This window comes from Mus musculus, chromosome 16 (assembly GCF_000001635.26).
Source record: "Mus musculus strain C57BL/6J chromosome 16, GRCm38.p6 C57BL/6J".
In the NCBI taxonomy this organism is placed as follows: Eukaryota; Metazoa; Chordata; class Mammalia; order Rodentia; family Muridae; genus Mus; species Mus musculus.
Genome location: NC_000082.6, coordinates 91,388,260 through 91,407,088, shown reverse-complemented (window position 1 = coordinate 91,407,088; position 18,829 = coordinate 91,388,260). Strand labels below are relative to the sequence as shown.

Sequence of the window (18,829 nt, the reverse complement as noted above, 5' to 3'; positions counted from 1 at the left end):
CTAAGGGCAGAAATCACTTATTAAGTTTTGACGCAGTAAACTCTAAACCACTTATCACCCAGCTGTTGCCAACAGAGACGAAGTGTGGTGGTAATTACTCAACACCAGGCTGCCTGGGAAGTTTGGGCTCAGGAAGAGAATCCCACTGAGAACCAGTTGGGGAATCCCGAGAGCTCAGCCAACGGAAAGCCAGTTGTGGAGAAGAGTCCCCAGCAGCTCTCTGGGGAGCTGAAGGGCAGAATTCAGATTTTAGGGTGTGGACATGTGAAGAGGGAGATGTGGTGAAGGGGAGCTGGCGCTGCAGAGGACCGGGGAGAGGAAGGAGTGCTGGGGCCTGGGAGGACTCCGGTGTGTGTCCCTAAGGACCAGACAGCCACTGCGGGGGTGCTCAGAAAATCTGGTTTCAGTTAGAACTTCGGGGGCAGGCTGGGGGCGCTGTCAACAACTGTCCCCGCACCCCGCTTTACTTTACCTTCTAGACATCCTGGAAACAGCTGCGGGCTCGGGAAGGGTCCACCCAGGATCTAGCCAGCGGCAGCGCATCGCCGCGGGTGTGCACCCCCCGCCCCGACCATGGCGAGGGGTACCCTTCCTGGTGCTGGGCGCCGCACAGGTCCCTTTCGGGGAGCCCATGGGCCAAGCCTTGGGGACGCCCCGCCTCCGAGTTCCCAAGCCTGCCAGCCTGCCCGCCCGGGGCCCCTGCTCGCCGACCTCACCTGGCACCAGAAGGAAGCCACCCAGCCAGCCCGCCACGCTCGGCGCCCAGGACATGGCCCCGTGCGGCAGCCCCGCGGCCGCCCGCGCCCTTTCCGGAACCTCCGCCGGGCGGCCAGGCCACTCCCCTCTGGCTCCCTCCGCCCGCAGCCCCACTGAGGACCGGAGCCTCGAGGGCGGCCTCAAGCTAAGTGCACTAAGAAGCCATCCTGGGTTACAGTGCTGTCCCTCCCCCAATCCGCGCTTCTGTTTCTCTCCCCTCCAGTGTTCCCTTCTGTCTCTCTTCCTTGGTGGGTGGGTCACGTAGCCCGGAATTCGAAGTGATCCTCCTGCCTCAGCTTCCCTGCTGCTGGGCAGTTGCTTTTCTTTGGATCACTCAGTGTCCCCTGTTTTTCCCCATCACCCCTCCAAAGTCTTGTCTCCCAAACAAAAGCTGAATCCAGCCCAGCTCGGGAAGTTTTAGTGCCCCTCCCCACCCGAAGGACATGGCACAAGGCCAGTTTGTTCATTTCTTGGTAGCTTGCTTCTTACACAAGGCTGCTGAGAAAGGTTTAATTTCCTCTTCTTAAAGAGAACAGGTGGCGAGGTGGGAAACCCCACCGAAGGTCGGCTGACTACATATTGAGACATGTCTAAGTTAGAACAGGTCACGAGAGTCGGAGGGGACCATCCCAGCAGGCCACGGCAGATTTAGAGAAAGCTAGTACAATCTTGTAATGGTATCAGAACCACAAAAATGCTGTAGAAAGCATTCCAGAGAGAAACGATTCAAAAAGACTATAAAGTCTTGTATGAAAAGTACTTTTGTATTACACTGACAATTTCAAACATCGTATAAAATTTAAAAACAAACAAACAAACAATGAAGTGCAAGCATTAAAAAGCCAACTCCCAGCAATTATGCAAAGCTTAAAAGAAAGCTGCTGCTCCGGGAGAATGAGGATAGCTGTATTCAGAGGGCAGAGAAAGGGTTGCTCTGTGTTTTTTTTTTTTTTTTTTGGGGGGGGGTGTCTCCTTCCTGTGGGATTTTTATCACACAGGATAAAAAGTCCGACAAGGGTTTTATCAGTCCCACAAGGGTTTCTTTTGAACCGCTTTACATGGGTGATCCATTGGAAGTCTTTGAGCCAGGACCCATGTACCAGTTCTTCTTTGAAAAGAAGAAAATGTGAAACACTGGTTTGGGGGTGAGAAGAGTAAGATGGGAGGACCCTACACCCTTCATCCACTTTGGGCATCTCTCCCAAGGCTACCTGCTCAGTCCCTTTATTTCATAAGTTGAGAAAACTGAAGGTTAAAGAGGTGACGAGAAATGACCTTAAAATATGGCCATGATATCCCTCTCTCTGAGTCACGCGTTGGATCCTAGAATTATTCCTGCGGCTTCTCCCCCTCCTCACGTGCACTGTGCGGGGCTTTATGGGTGAATGAACTTCCTAGAGTAGAGGAGACAGATGTTGACATCTGGGAAGGGCCCAGACAGCAGGGGCTCAAACCTTGATGGCTTTTCTTGTGCCAGCAGCCAGCTCAGCATGCCTTACCTCTGACCCTTCCGCCCCCTTTCAGGTTCATTCCTGGAGTCCTCCTGAACACTGCTTGGCCAGTTTTTCTTTCCCTTTCTCTCCCCCCAATTTAATCATTTCCTAGAAACAACATAGGGATAGGAGACCTTGGGCTGCCTCTGAAAACCACACTGAACCTGTTCCCTGGGAAATGTAACACAAACCACCTTAGTGCATTAGTGGAAAGGGGGTGGGCAGATCACGCTCATGACCCCTGTAAACAATCCTGATGCCCAAATTGTCAATCTGCATAGAGAAGGCCAATCAGCAAGGGCCAAGAGGGCTGTAGAGTTCTCTAGTCCCTCCATGACAGACACCTGGAGACCACAAGGCATCAAGTCGGACTCTGAAGAGAAACCCTGTAGGTGCCCAGCGCCAGTCAGTGAACCTCTTTGGAGTCATCTCATGATGTAGCCGTCCCCCACATCAGCATCGGAATCTGAGGTGTCTGATTTCTCAGATGACCCATCTTCAGTCCATAGATCCTGGGAAGGAAGGCTGGGGAGGGGCGGCTGTGTCCTGTCCCCACCAGCTATCCGAAGGTCTGACTCTGTCCTCTGGGGACCTTCGTCTAGGAGGATGGTGTCTTCTTCGAGAGATAATGTCTCTGAGGCATCTTCATCATGGAGAACCCTCAGAAACACAGAGTTTAAGTTCACGTTGAAGATAATGTTGTCCCCAGGCTCATCCATGGAGCTGTTGTCCTCCCTGGGGAATGAGTCCTCGAGCACACTCTTTCTTCTCTCATAGGGGCCAGTGGGGTCTTCTGAAGGCCCCGCCCCCGCCTCTGTGGGGAGTTCTGGCTCAGCTCCAGCCCCTGCTCCAGCTTCATCAGATTCCTCAGCGCCTGAATCTTCTTCATGCAGGGGATCCTCGGGGCTGGCTGAGGTGTCAGAGGTTTGTTGCAGAGGCTTGCCCGTCAGTCCATGCATGGTGTAGCCAGTGACACTTGCTGTGGGGACCTCTTCGTCACTGTCACTGCCATCCTCATAATCGTAATTCCACAGTCTCTTCTTCTTGTTTGTGGGGATGATTTCCAGCCGATCGATGGCTTCTGAAGGTGACCGTTCAGGGATTATCCAGGTTAAAAAGTGGCGGAAGTTCTAGAGAAGGGGGGAGGGCACGAGGGAGGGAGAGAAAAAGTCTTTCACTCGTATTAGGTCTTCAACAACAACAACAACAACAAACCCTTAGTATTCACTGTGAAGTGTGGATACAAGTGACATCCATATCCCTGTGTGATGACACCCATGTGTAATAATAATACCCATGTGTAGTAACACCCATGTGTAGTAATAATACCCATGTATAGTAATAACACTCATGTGTAGTAATAATATCCATGTGTGATAACACCCATGTGTAGTAACACCCACATGTAGTAATAATATCCATGTGTGATAACACCCATGTGTAGTAATAATACCCATGTGTTATAACACCCATGTGTAGTAATAATATCCACGTGTGATAACACCCATGTGTAGTAACACCCACATTTAGTAATAATATCCATGTGTGATAACACCATGTGTAGTAATAATATCCATGTGTGATAACACCCATGTGTAGTAATAATACCTATGTATGATAACACCCATGTGTAGTAATAATATCCATGTGTGATAACACCCATGTGTAGTAATAATACCCATGTGTTATAACACCCATGTGTAGTAATAATATCCATGTGTAGTAACACCTATGTATAGTAACACCCATGTATAATAACACACATGTGTAGTAATAATATCCATGTGTAGTAACACTCATGTGTAGTAACACCCATGTGTAGTAATAATATCCATGTGTACTAACACCCATCTGTAATAACACCCATGTGTATAACACCCACGTGTAGTAACACCTATGTGTAATAATACACATGTGTAATAACACCCATCTGTAATAAGAAAAGCTGATGGTTGTCTGGCACTTGCTAGATGCTGGGCACTGCTGCATTTCATAATATGACCCTCCAAACCCAAGGATGCTAGGGTCCTCCCTATAAAATGTTACAGCACTTGCATGTCACCTCTGTACATTCTTTAGCTTTCAATCACCTCCAGATTGCTTACAGTATTCAATACGATATAGACACACCACATGGCTTAGGGATACTGCCAAGAACAAGCCCATTTAGATACTCTGTCTATTGTTAGATGGAGTCTGTGGATGCAAGCCATTTCCTAAGTCCCTTTGCCCTCAGAAGTGCTCTATGAAGCAGGCTTGTTTTACTCTCTCACTCTGTCCTCTCTGTCTGTCTCTCTCTGTGTGTGTGTGTGTATGTGTATCTGTGTGTGCTGAGGACTAAACTTGGCCTCTTGCATGCTATAAGCACACCCCACACTACTGGACTCAATACCTCCACATCCTGCCTCTAGACTTACTATGCATTTAGCCATGTGTGGTATGAGGTTCAGCAGGATCCTATGATTCCTAGTATAGATAATACTATCCCTGGCCACTGAGGTCCCCCACCAGTTTGCACAGCCACTGTCACTGTCCCTGGTCTCTGTGCATGTGCCTGGGTTTCTGGGCTCCTCGGTGGATTGTTATCCTTTTCACTAAGTTTAATACATTTATTCCTTAAATTAAGAAAATAATTTGCTGTTTCTGTAATTGTACGAGTATCAGGGCTATCAAAAATGATATTCTATTCCTACAAATTTAAAAACCGGGAAAATAACCTATGCCACTAGTAATCTGGGCCAATCATGGTGAGCTTGGTTCTTTGGAAGGTGGCAAGAGAGGACTCTGGGAGAGCTGGCTGTGTTTTCTTCCTCGGTCTGGGTATAAGTTAAATGATTGTTCAGGGTTGGGCAAAATTCCATGAGCATTCCACAGATGGCTTGTGTACTTTATTCCTGAGGCTGGAAACAGCATCACCCCGATTTTCTAATAAAACACAGTAATTTAAGTATGCATGACGTTGCCAACCCTAAATCTGAGATGGTCTCATTGTATAGCCTTGGCTGGCCTAGCTACTCACTCTGTAGGACAGATTGCTGAAACTAAAATTTAGCTCCAGAGTAATATGAGCTTAGTGATATTGTCTATAAACTTTTACTGTCTGCCCAGCTCTTCAAACAGAGCCCTGTGGCAGCCTTGTTCCACACGCCAATACTTGGAATACATTGTCTCACCATTCAGTAGAGTTAAATGCAAAGCAGCAACCACTTGAACATGTTATTAGCGTGTTTAAGATGCTGAGCTCAATTCCCCAAACTGGCCAACAAATTCATCTATAAGCTCAACTAGGCTTACAGTGTCATATTTTCCTACTGCTGGAGGATTTTCTTAGATGGAGAGCTACAATTTTTAACAGAGACAGACCCCAAGTGACATTAAAACAAAGTGACTAAAACTCTACCAGCTGAACAGAATAAGGCAGGCAAGCTGCAACAAGAGAGAGTAAGGTATTTCTACTTGAAATGTTGTTACAAACGCAAGGTGGGGGTGGGGCAGTGGGATAGAAACAGAGACTAAAGGTTGGGAAAGGCAGCTGCATCCGACGGTGTAGAAAGCTGTAGGATCAATAGTCAGAGTCTGTAAGGGCTCCCAGCTCTAAGTGGAAGCTTAGAAGAAAGGTAAGCAGACAGTTTCTTTGTGACTAAGGAAAGCCACAGGTGAGACGGACTGTGCTCTGCCATCACAGGGAAGAAAGCACTGTCAGCCGGGTCTGACATAAGACAAACCTGGGGTGTGTATATGATCTGCTGAAGTAAATTAAAACAAATAGATGACCTGCATAAAAACTTCCATTGTACTACTCCTAGTTGGAATGAGAGAAAGAGAGAAGAGAATTGACCCAAATGCCCTACAGCTGGGAAAAATAGTGTCTGGATAATAATGTAATTGCCTGATCATAAAATATGATAGGTGGAGGCCTGAGAAGGCTCTGTCAGTAAGGTGCCTGCTGAACAAGCATAACTACCTGAGTTCTAATTACCATGGGGCCAGTAGCCTAAATCTGCAATCCCAGCCTGGACAGGGTGGGATAGAGGCATAGGGAGCCCTGAAGCTAGCCAGCCTAGCTGAACTGATGGCCTCCAGGTTCAGTGAGAGTGAGAGACCTAGTCTAAAAAGATATGGGGGGGGGGGAGACACACCCTTAAGGCTCAGAGAACACTGTAGAAGAAAGAACAGAAAGTTTGCAAGAACCAGAGGTTCAGGGAGTTAGCGGGGAGATTGTGTCTCCTAGGAATGTCACGTGTTACATCCGTAAGGTCTCACCAACATTAGTGCCTAACCATGGGTAACAATGGACACTCAAATGTGGACTGGGGTCTGGGAAAGCCAGGAGGGCTCAACCCTACACAAAGATCCACAGGCAACTGAGTCGTCCCCGAAGTCACAATGGGGAAATCAGCCTTCACCAGAGAAGTGTACACCAGTTGGTTATCCAGTGCCAAATGGTCGGCCACAACAACACGAATCAAAGCAACACTGTGAAGGCTGAATAGGCTGTACTTATGCATTTAGGGATATATATGTATGTAATAATAATTAACAAAAAAGGGGCCACGAGTGTGAAAGAGAGAGAGGAGAGTCTGTGGGAGGGAGGGCAGGGAAGGGGGAAATGATGTCATTACATTATAATCTCAAAATGTAAAAAGCGTAAAGTTCTTTATAAAGCAATCATTAGCTTATTTTTGAGAAATTGTATGGTTGAATAGAAAAAAATCAAATAATTTTAATAAAAATAAAACACATCTTACTCATGTTTAAAAAACAAAACAAAACCAGCCAAATAAACAAACAAGCAAGCAAACGATAGAGTGGAAAGGGTTCTTAGAGGGTAAAAGCGGCGGACATAAAGCTGCCCACCTGAGCCCACCCCAGAGCCACACCACAGAGAGCTGACTCTTCCTTAAAGTTGCCCTCCGACGCCACAGGATGCCCTCAAAGATGCTCCCTCCCCAATCACAAAGAAATGCGTGTAGCTAAGTTTTGTTTTGTTTTATTTTCTTTGTTTTAAGGAGGAAGAAGAACACAAAGTTGGGTGGGTAGTAGTCTAGAGGGTGGGGTGGGGGGTGTAATGGGAGGAGTTTGGATCCAGGAAAGAACATGGTAAAAGATACTGTATGAAACTGTCAAAGACTGAATTAAAAAAATAAATACATAAAAATTAGGCGGAGAGTCACTGGGATAAACGCCTTAAGGCAGCGTATGACTCCCACACAATGAACTCATGAACAAATCCCTACCACAGAGGGAAAGAGAGGGAGGAGGGGGGAGGAGAGAAAGCTCACAGGCATGAGAGAGCACACACAGAGAGAATAGGCAGACACACAGAAAATATAAAATGTCATATACATTTGACACTTGCAGGGACAACAAAGAATTTAGGATGGCCAAACTGACAGATGCTATTGGAAAATGAGATTCTTTCCTAAAAAAAAAATATTATGTCTGTAACAAAAAATATTAAGTTAAAAAAAATAAAGACAGAAAAACTACATACCAAGACATTGGGCAAATTGTCTTTTAGGCATATATAACCAATCCGTTTCAGCATTACGATAGTGCTCACGAAAACCATCACTACCAAACACGAAGTAGTTATTCCTACTATAGCAGATTCTGATAATCCTGTTAATGAAAAGACAAATGACTTTATTCAAAAGAAATATAATACATGGTCACGGGTGGGGTACACCCATATTGGTCTGGTGACAGAAATCAAAGAAGAGGAAGCGAAAGTTAAGAAGAAAAAAAATTTGCTAAATACCAAAGAATGGAAGCTAATCTAAGTGCATATATTTTAAATAAACCGTATTTAGATTTTCAAAGTAAAAAAAAAAAAAACCTTTATGTTCTATAGTTGCAATAGAGTAGTTGCTGTCTGTCTGTGGCTCTTTAAATTTCAACGATCAAATCTGGACAGAATCAGAACCACCCCACTAGCCATAGCCCAAATGCCTGTGGGTACTCATTGCCCAGGTGGGAACCTTAGAAGACAGAGAACCGGGCTGGAGAACCAACTGGGCCATTCTGAGGCTTGGCCTTCCCAAATGCAGCTCTTGCTTGTGAAGAACTTCCCTTAGCCTCTTGCCAAATTTCCTTTTTGAGTTCTGTCTCCGCAGTGAAAGTAGCTGCTTCTTGTAGGTACAGTGGGGCTGAGAAGCAGTGAGCCACCGCAGGCAAAGCTCTCTTACATTTCAAAAAAAGAGCTATAAGAGTATGATCCCCATATCCAGAGCTTCTGGGACAATTAATTTTTTTTTCTTTCTCTTTTTAAGAAGGATAAAGAACATGACATAGGATACAGAAGAGAAGGGCTAAAATGGATCAAATGCTCGACGTCTTTTAAAAGGGGAAGGACTACACAATTAGCTAAGCAAGGACCAGAGGATTGGTGGCTGACACTGGTTTTGGAGCCCAGTCTCCTGCCCATGAAGAATGAACGACGCAGGCTCCTCCCATCCGTGAAAGACCCAGGATCAGGTCTAGGCTCAGGGGCACAGCTTTCAGACACACTAAATCTTTACACACTTCCTAAGAAGGGGAAGGCAACCCCACGTAACCCTGGGGTGAAGCATTGACGTGAACATGACACTGGGATTCTGACTCACGAATGACTCACAGGTCTACCCAACTTCTAGAGTCTACACGGAGCAGCACGGTGAACTCCACAGACATGCTACAAAGCACATTATGCTAATCATAGTCCGCTAGCTAGAGCGGTGCTTCGCAAATGGTGATTCTGTCATCAGTCTCAGAGAATTTATGACTTGAAGAATTTGTGTAACCTAAAGCGGGTAACAACATACAATCTGTCTTGGGCTGTGGCCGATCATTCATGTGTGTTATCATTGTGGATCATCTTCCTAAAAGAGGGATTAGATCATCTCATATTGGGAAGGGCAGACCAAACTGGTATCTTCAAACCTCACCCTTGGATGTGTCTTGTCTTTTTTTTGAAACCCAGGAGCCCTGGGCAGCAAGGACAGTGTTTTATGGTTGTTCTTCTCTGCAAGACAACGTACTTCCTTGCCAGGCCCTCTGGGTGATAACCACTTGGATGATTGCAGTGCCTGGCGGGGAGTCACCTGGATCCCCCACTTTGTGGCACACCCAAGTTCCTCCTAGATCCATAAGTTCCCGCCCCCCACCCCCACCCCACCCCGTCCCCATCTCTCCGACCGGCTTTTGGGGTCACCTACAGTGTCTAGTGTCCTTCAGCCTTTTTGACCTTAACTCAGACTGGCTTACAGTTCCGAGGTTTAGATGTCCAAAATGAACTTCACTGAGATGAAGCCCAGGGTGACATCAGAGATCCATATCTATGCCTTTTCTGCTTTGGAGAGCCCCTCCCCTCCCCCAGTCACTTCTTCACCTTTTTCTTTATCCCCCCCCCCGTTTTTTTTCTTTCTGTCATTGCCTTTCTATCCTTTAACCTCATTTTTTTGTCTCCTACTTCAGTGGGAGTTGCACAAAAGTCAGAACTCTCTGCCTTCAGCCCTGCTGTATTTATCAGATGGAGAGATTCCCCACAGGGTTCACTGGGTCTCCTAAGAGCCAATGGATGCATTTAGGGATTAACTAGGGGAGGCTGTCCACCAAACTGCACGCGTATGACCTTTGGTTTTACTGGTTAAGGGTAGTTCAGATGGCAGCTGAAGAGTAAGAGAAGAAATAATAGTGAATTACCTCCATCCGTTTGATTTCTGAGTGCCTGACAAAAAAAAAAAAAAAAAAAAAAACACAACCATTTGGAAAGCTGGAGCTCCTTGCCCCTTAACTGTCTCGGCTAATGACAGAAGGGGGAGGGCAACGATGTGCAAAAGGACGTGTTATCACTAGATAGCGGTGGGATGGACTCACAGCATGCTATGGCAAAGACCGAGTCTTAACTGTCTTAACTGGTGGAGCATGGGGGTGGGGCGTGGGGGTGGGGAGGGAAGGCCAGCCTCCATGGAATGGCCAGCTGCTTGGTCAGCACCCCTGGGTCACAAGAAACCTTCCTCTGTGGTCTTACTAACTTGACTTTATTTTTTTTTAATTTTTATTTTTTAAGTTTTATTTATTTTATTTATGAGAGCACTGTAGCTGTCTTCAGACACACCAGAAGAGGGCATCAGATCCCATGACAGATGGTTGTGAGCCACCATGTGGTTGCTGGGATTTGAACTCAGGACCTCTGGAAGAGCAGTTAGTGCTCTTAACCACTGAGCCATCTCTCCAGCCACCTTGACTTTACTTTTTAATCACATTTATTCGTGTATGCTGTGCTGCAGTGTGCACATGGAGGTTTCAAGACAGCCTCATGGAGTCCAGTCTCCTCTCCACTATGTGGGCTCTGGGGATCGGGCTTATCAGCAAGCACCTTCACCCACCGAGCCATCTCATCAACCCTTACTTGAATTATTATTGCTTGTGGGAGTTTTATCCATATATAAGATCATGCTATTTTACACACACATATATATGTAATAGTGCCCCCCTCTCTCCTACTCCTGGTTCTAGGCTCAGGGCTTCAAACTTCATGAAATTCCCTGAGTGTGGGGGCTGTGATGGTTGGAATATGTCTCTTGCAGTTGGCGTCCTCTGAGAAGGTTCTGGGAGGTGGGATGTTTTTGCCAGGAGGCGCTGCCCTCATGTGTGGAGTAATGCTGTCATTATGGGAACAAGTGAGACACTGCAAATATGGCATTGGCATAAAATGGCTTGCCACCTCCCTTCTGTGACATGTGGCACCTCCCACAATGGTCCAGCCAGGAAGCCTTCCCACTTTTAGTCTCAGCTTCCAATACTAGGAGAAATAAATATCTCTTTTTTATATAGTCATGCAATGGGGGTGGGGGGTGGGGGGGGGAGGGGGTATTCCACTATAGTAGGAGACAAGGGACTAAGCTAGCAACTGTATCTGATTTTCTGCTAATGAAGCGGGTCCTGGGGAGCAGCGGGACAGTCTTAAGCTGGGGGCTGACCTGCAGAGAAAGGAACTGCTATGATCAGGGAGGTGTGGTTCCTTCTAGTCCCGCCCTCCTGACCTTAGGAGATTAACCCTTGCGCTGTGGGCAATGACTTGGTCCGTCCCAGGTAATCCCAGGACGTGTGGACTTGATGCTCTTCCTGTTTAGTGAGCATTCTGAGGTTCTTGGGAGAATGATGCAGGCTGACTCCATGGACAAAGCTCAGACCCTTCTGCCCCTTGTCCCACCCACCTCTTCAGCTTTATCCAAATAGTCTCATAAGTCTATGCTCTCCCCAGTTCTGTGAAGCACTTCATCAAATGATTGGACCTGAGAGAAATTTGGAGGAGTTTTTTATTTTGTAGCCAATTTGGACAAGAATCGATATGGTCTGAAGACCGTAAACTTGTGGCTAGCATCCGAAGTAGGGGATGTCTTTTGCAAACAGACCCTTATCCTGCCCAGTCTGCTCTGATTTTGAGTCAGAAATGGCCTGAAGTATTGGCTACTTGGAGTTAAGAGCTCTGGTGTCAGACATGCCAATACTGATTTGTTTGGGGCTTATGTTAACAGTTTAGCAGTTTTGTAAGAGACTAAAACACAAGTTAAGCTAAGGCTGGCTTTTGGCCAGACTATGAGTCTGTGTATCTTTCAGCTTTGAGAAACATTAGGCCGTGAGGACACACTGCTATCAGGGTACCCTAGGTGCCAGGCCCCATGTAGTGTAGCTTGCTGCATCCCACACTAGCTAAGTCCTTTGTTAACAGCTTCCTTTGGCAACATTGTGGCAGACTGCCTAGCAGAAGAAATGTCAGGTAACAGGATTAACTTTGGCTCACCATTTTAGAGAGAGTCCATTCTGGCAGGAGAGGCGGGGTGGAGGAGCTCAGTTAGATGGCTGGAGTGTGTTCTGGAAGCTGTTCAAGTGGTGGCTGCGAGAGCAGAGAGCATGCCATACAGCAGGAACCAGGGGGTGGATGTGACCTTCAAAGGCTGTTCCCAAGTCAAAGGCTAGCCCTGTTCTTGGTGACCTACTTCACTCCAGCGTTTCCAGAAAGATCCACACTGGTGCCATTAGCTGGAGGTCAAGAGCTCAAATCTAGGAGCCCATCTGCAGAGGATCACCTCTTCATTCCCGTGCCAACCCAAACTTAATTTTACTCTGATGAATGGTGATGCTTAGGAGTCTGTCTTTGGGACTGAGGAATTTAGAGAGCTATCTTAGAAGAGGAGTTTCAAAGCCTTTTTCTTTTAGTGAGACTGTGGGAGAGGTAGTGACTGAAAAACGGGGAGGGCTCCTGGACTCAACTAACCTCCATTTCCTGCTTTTTTTTTTCCGAGGCAGGGTCTTGCTATGTAACCCAGGCTGGCTGGAAACTCACTACACAGCCTCAACCTTATGATGAGCCCACCTATTCCTTCTGGGGGGTAGAGCATAGGCAGGCACCACCACATCCCAGGTTCCTTTGTCCTGGCCGCACAGGGTTTCTCAGATAAAGAAAGGTTGGGGTCACAGTATTGGCTGTCTCAATGTCTCTGTAACTGGAAGGCTTTCTGACGTCACCAGTGGTCATCTCCTCTCTGCGGACAAGGCCCCTTTCTGATACATGCAGAACAAATATTCTTAGGACTCACACCACTTCCATACTGTTCCCTCCCAGGCTTTTAATGCTGGCTTTTCAAGCAACTTCTGATCTTCTAGCACTCGGCACAAGCAATGGCCAAAGGGCACACAATGCTGAATCTCACCCAGATTCCCTTAAAAGGAAAGTGCTACAGGGGTCTGTTCTTCTAAGACAGGTATTTGATTATTCTGACGGCAGGACAAGACATTAGAGACAGAGCCATAGGGGCAGCTCAGTGGTGTGCATTTATTGGCAGGAGTACATTTAGTGTGCTAGAACTTGAGATTTTTTCTTTTCCTTTCAGCAAGTTTTCCATCAAAACAATAGTGCAAATTTTAAAAACCTAGCCATACCTGATTCCTGGCCAGGCTGAAGGACGATGCATTTTAAGGGAGATTTTATTGCGGGGTCATCATCAAAATAAAGAGATACACAGTAGTTTGTCTTTGGAAGTAAGTCTCTAAGGACAAATGTGAAGTTCCCAGTGACATTATTCACTTTGGGCTCGTGCTGTAAAAAGAAACACACACGCAAACAAACACTCAGATCAGTTAAGACTTTGGTGAGAGGTTAGCCCTAAGGGTTCTATTTTCAAATCTTAAAGAAGTTTAAACATATCACTGGCTTAGCAAGGTTTATGTCACTAGAAGCAAGCAATTAATTGCCAAACCTCATGTTCCTACATATGTACACGAATCTTATAACCACGATATCTGGCCTATCAGATCCGTTTTATGGATGAGAAGGAAAAATCCAAAAGGGGATTGAAGGTTTCCATGATATCATTGCCACAATATTATCATTTTTCTGTAGCTGGTAAGATGATCGGGGTGAGTTTGGGTCATCAGAGTGGGGCGCCATGAGTAAACCCTGGTGACTCACATTGGGAAGCACATCTGAACACATGCACGCATGCTCCCTGTTCTTGTCACACCAGTCTCCGCTGCCTCAGGACTCAGTCAGTGGGAGGGCCATCCGTGGATTTCATCTCTTAGCCTCAGCCCCAGAAGCCAGAGTCAAAATAACCCTCCTTCTTGATAAAGTGTGCAGCCACAGGTAGTTCCTTACAGTCACAGCAAACAGACTAAGACACTCTTCTTTCTGCATCTGTGCAGCATCCTCCATCTCATCTCTGTTCCCAGCCAAGGGCACCTTTCTCCATGCTCTCAAAATTCCACCAAGTCTCTAGGACAACTCGCCCGCTATGCTACTGTCACCTTCTCCAGGACACTTCACCTGCACGTGGACGTGCTTGTCATTCCTCCAGGCCCCACCTTCTAGAGTTGCTGCTGCAGCTATATGAGAAAGGCTCTGGAGAATGAGCCCTTCAACGCTTTACTTGAGTCCATGCAACCAGGCTTTGCCCATGACTCACCAAAGGCACTCTTATAAAGACTCTTTTAACTCCAGACATGGGAGCTGAGATGCCGGCCATTGTCTCCTTCTAAATGCCACACTGGCATCTTGCATTTAACATATCCTAACCGAAGTTCATCAGAGTCCTCATTATTTCAGTTAATGGCAACTGTAAGGTGCTGTGGCCATAAGGTTTCTCTACCACACCGTAGAGCCCACATATGAAACACATGAAGCACTGGAAAATCACAGCACCAACAATTGGTCCAGGCCACTCCTGCCTGCTGCCTGGGTAACACCAATGGCCTCTTCTATTTCATGATTTAATTTGACTTAAAGATCAATTTTCTTAAAAAAAATGCCTCTGTGTACAGTTTTCATTTTATGATGTTGTTGTTATCCTAATAATCACACAGTCTAAAATGCTGTGATTCATGCTTTGAACATAGAGAAACATGGATGAAATACAGCAGTAGATGATACAACTCCTCTCCCCTTATCTTCCCCCTCTCTGTCTCTTTGCCTCTGTCTCTTTTCTCTCTCTCTGTCTCTATATTTCTCTTCTTTCTCTCTGTCTCTGTATCTCTCTCCTCTCTCTGTCTCTGTATCTCTCTCCTCTTTCTGTCTCTGTATCTCTCTCCTCTCTGTCTCTGTATCTCTCTCCTCTCTCTATCTCTGTATCTCTCTCCTCTATCTCTCTCCTCTCTCTGTCTCTGTACCTCTCTCTGTCTCTTTTTTCTCTCTGTATCTCTCTGTCTCTGTATCTCTCTTCTCTCTGTCTCTGTATCTCTCTGTCTTTGTCTCTTTTCTCTCTCTGTCTCTCTGTCTCTGTATCTCTTTCTCCTCTCTCTCTCTCTCTCTCCCTCCCTCCCTCTGCAATGTTGGGTGCTGAACACAGTAGCAAGCAGTCTACCACTGAGCAAGCCGTCTAAAGTAACCCTTCCCTGGCCTTACACAGTTCTTGAGAAGGAAGTACAATGTATCCACTGCCAGCTACGTATTGTTTTCATCTGAACAGGAGGGACCACTTACCTTCTTCCTAACGCTGTCCCCTATCTGTTCTTTGATGACAAAGGGTGTAGTCTTCATCTTTTCCTGGATTATTTTGGAAGTGACAGGTGGAAATTCCATCGTCACGTTTATGTGGTCTGTAAAGCCAACGATCTCAAATTCTGGCGGCTCAAGAGGAGCTGTGGAAAACAGACACTCTTCATAAGAAAGAGAAATGAGTAACAGTCTTTCCTTATTTCAGTATGTACATTGTATCCTGTTGTCAGAGACAGTGTCATTTCCTTTAAAGAAAGGCTAATTCTGTCTGAATGGGCTTCTAATTCTAGCTGTATAGTGCTATTTGGATTTACTGCTGAAAAACGGAACAATTTGATTCATTAGCATTCCTATGGCACATGGTACCCTGACTTGAGATGGATGTCAACAACCTTCCCAATTCTCAGGCTGGATTGTAGACATGAAATTTAAAATGACTTATTTTCATGATTCAACATGAATATATAATAGTAATAAACAATAGTAATATAAACAGGGAATTTTCTTTGAGTATAATCAACTGTTCTATGCTAATGTATATAAATATATACATATTCTTACATATTAATTGGGGTATATAAATAGTTGTATATGCACATGCATGTTCACACACACACACACACACACACACACACACACTGAAATGAAGTCCTTCTATCCCACAATGTTTTTTATAATTTTACTTAACTACTTAAAAACAAAACAAAACAAAACAAAACAAAACAAGACAAGACAAAACAAAACAAAGCAGGTTTTCACTATACAGCCTAAGCTGGCCTTGAACTCACAACTTCCTGCCTCTGGATCTTCAGTTCTGGGATTACAAGCGCATGCTACCATGGCTGACTTACTTAACTATATGACATAAACATGTTAATACACATTTATTTACCCTGAGGGTTAGAAAACCATGTCTCATGGGTTAGATTTTGGCACAACCTACAATCTCACTTTTTTTTCTTCTTTTGAACATTTTTTCTTGTTTTTTTATTTTTATTTTTTATTTTTAAGGAATCTCAAAGGAAAACACAAAGAACAACATAGGACAGAGACTGGATGTGGCCCACACAGTCTAACGTGTTTCGTCTCTGGCCTTCATGGAGTTTCACTGACTCCCGACTCACTTTGTAACTTCCTATGCTGAATTTAAACCCTGTGTTCTTGTGACCCCTCTGATTTACTATTTTGAACAAACAGATTATTTTTAATATTTCTGAACAGAATCTATGTGTCATTTGGTGTTTCTGGAGCTCAATCTCTGCGTTTGTTCTTAGCCATTTCTTTCTCCTTAGAAAAATAAAAGTGTTTAATTTTTGTATTTTTTATTTAATATTATTATTATTTTATTATTTTTGTTTTTTTGAGACAGAATTTCTCTGTGTGGCCTGGCTGTCCTAGAACTCACTCTGTAGACAAGGCTGGCCTCGAACTCAGAAACCTGCCTGCCTCCGCCTTCCAAGTACTGGGACTAAAGGCGTGTGCCACCACTGCCTGGCTCAAAATTTTTTAAAATTATGTGTATGTGTGCGTTTTTTTTTTTTTTTGGTGGGGAATAGATACAAGTAAGTGCAGTTGCTTGTAGTGGCCAGAAGAGGGCAGCAGGTCCCTGAGGCTGAAGTTACAGGTGGTTGTGAGTGCCCACTTGCATGCTGGGAACCAAACTCAGACCCTCTGGGGAACATTGAATTCTTAACTGCAGAGCCAGCTCTCCAGTCCTGTTGGTCATTTCTTTATAACAAATTATTAGAGAGGAATTCTGAGTCACGTGAGAAAGGTTTTAAATTTTATTCTCTCTCTCTTTTGATGTAAGTACATCTATTTAAGGTAACCGTTTAAAAAAATTAAATTTTTTTTTTTTTACATTTTTAATTTATTTTGTTTTGTGTTTGAGTATGTGTAAGTGTATGGGCCACTCTGTCACAGCACATGTGTGAATGTCAGGGGACAACTTGTAGGGATCAGCTCTCTCTCTCTACCTTGTGGGTTCCCAGGGACTGAACTCAGGTCATTAGGCTTGGTGCTAAGTGCCTTTACCCACTGAGCCATCTTGTTGGCTTATGTTACTTTAAAACAAAACAAAACAAAACAAAAAAAGAAAACAAAATATATTGCTGGATCTGTTCAGAAGAAATATGTCAAAGAATGATGTCTGTCTTTTTTTCCTAGTCCTGGGGGGTTTGTTTGGTGTTTTTATTATTAGATATTTTTTAATTTACATTTCAAATATTATCCCCTTTCCTAGTTTCCCCTCCAAAAATCCCCTATCCTCACCCCCTCCCCCTGCTCCCCAATTCACCCACTCCCGATTCCTGGTCCAGACATTCCCCTATACTGGAGCATAAAATCTTCACAGGACCAAGGGCCTCTCCTCCCATTGATGACCGACTAGGCCATCCTCTGCTACATATGCAGCTAGAGCTATAAGTCCCACCGTGTGTTTTCTTTGGTTGGTGGTTTAGTCCCAGGGAGCTCTAGGGTTACTGGCTAGTTCATATTGTTGTTCCTCTGAGGGGGCTACAAACTCCTTCAGCTCCTTGGGTACTTTCTCTAGTTCCTCCACTGGGGACCCTGTGCTCCGTCTAATGGATGACTGTGAGCATCCACTTCTGTATTTGTCAGGCACTGGCAGAGCGTCTCAGGAGACAGCTATAGCAGGCTCCTGTCAGCAAGCTCTTGTTGGCATCTGCAATAGTGTCTGGGCTTAGTGGTTGTTTATGGGATGGATCCCCAGGTGGGGCAGTTTCTGGATGGTCATGCCTTCAGTCTCTGCTCCGAACTTTGTCTCTGTAACTCCTTTGTTTGTTTGTTTGTTTGTTTGTTTGACACATCATCTTGCTATGTAGTCTTGGATGGCTTCCTACTTTCTATGTAACATTAGGCTGACCTCAAACCTCTGTACTCCTCCTGTGTCAGGCTCATGGGTGCTGAGATTGCAAGTGTGCACCACCACATCTGGTGGCCTTAGGTTTTAGTATCTTTTTTATATTTAGGATTTGGATCATGAAAAATACTTATTACTTTAATATATATTCTTTATCACGATCTATAAGCTGTGCTTTGATTTTTTTTTTCTGTGAGTGCAATGCACAGATGTGATTGTTGATCCAAACAATCACACCCCTGGGACAACCTCCACACCCCTGGGATGACCTCCTAAGACTGACTCATGATCTGGTCATGGTTTCAACCGTTGTCATTTTCCCAAGTATGTACGAGTGCACACACCTGCTGAAACCAAAAAAACGTTACCATGGAAACCAGTTATAAATTTAGTCACTGAAAACACAGTGGAGCTGGAGCCACTAGCATAAGTGCTCAGGACATGGGAAGATAGAAGGGTCACCCCACTCCTGGGCCCCACTTGCCTTGTGAGCTGAGTGCCCTAAGTGTTCATATATATAGCCTTCTTGACTTACAGTCTCAGGTGGTGGACAGAAAGATACTGCCCTAAAGAGATGTGATGGTATAGAAAGACCCATGCAAAGCCTCTGCCTGCTTCCTGCCAGGTTGTAAAGTGAACAGAAAGACAGCAACAATTACCTCTGAAAACCTGCCTTATACACGTGCCGAACAAAAACCTGAGAAGCTAAGGTTATGAACCCAT

The 18,829-nt window shown here is 45.2% G+C and overlaps 2 protein-coding genes across 6 annotated transcripts in view; both read right to left on the bottom strand.

The window, feature by feature from the left end:
- The window catches only part of Il10rb (interleukin 10 receptor, beta), a 19,678-nt gene extending 18,746 nt beyond the window's left edge, over positions 1-932 (bottom strand). Inside the window, exon 1 of one of the 2 annotated variants that reach the window (XM_006522924.2) lies at positions 473-932. Coding sequence is in view for 1 of the 2 variants with exons in the window: in NM_008349.5 (NP_032375.2) it covers positions 717-771 (55 nt within the window). In the remaining variant the exon portion in view is untranslated. The remainder of the gene's footprint in view (positions 1-472) is intronic. The other variant, NM_008349.5, reaches the window with a different exon arrangement.
- A 567-nt stretch (positions 933-1,499) lies between these two features.
- The window catches only part of Ifnar2 (interferon (alpha and beta) receptor 2), a 32,807-nt gene continuing 15,477 nt past the window's right edge, over positions 1,500-18,829 (bottom strand). The window contains exons 6-9 of one of the 4 annotated variants that reach the window (NM_010509.2): positions 15,211-15,368; positions 13,176-13,332; positions 7,744-7,871; positions 1,502-3,379 (exon numbers count right to left, since the gene is read on the bottom strand). In NM_010509.2, the coding sequence (NP_034639.2) occupies positions 2,675-3,379; positions 7,744-7,871; positions 13,176-13,332; positions 15,211-15,368 (1,148 nt within the window). In that variant the 3' untranslated portion in view covers positions 1,502-2,674. Of the gene's footprint in view, positions 3,380-7,743; positions 7,872-13,045; positions 13,333-15,210; positions 15,369-18,829 lie in introns of those variants that run through there. The other 3 variants (XM_011246100.3, NM_001347258.1, NM_001110498.1) reach the window with 3 other exon arrangements.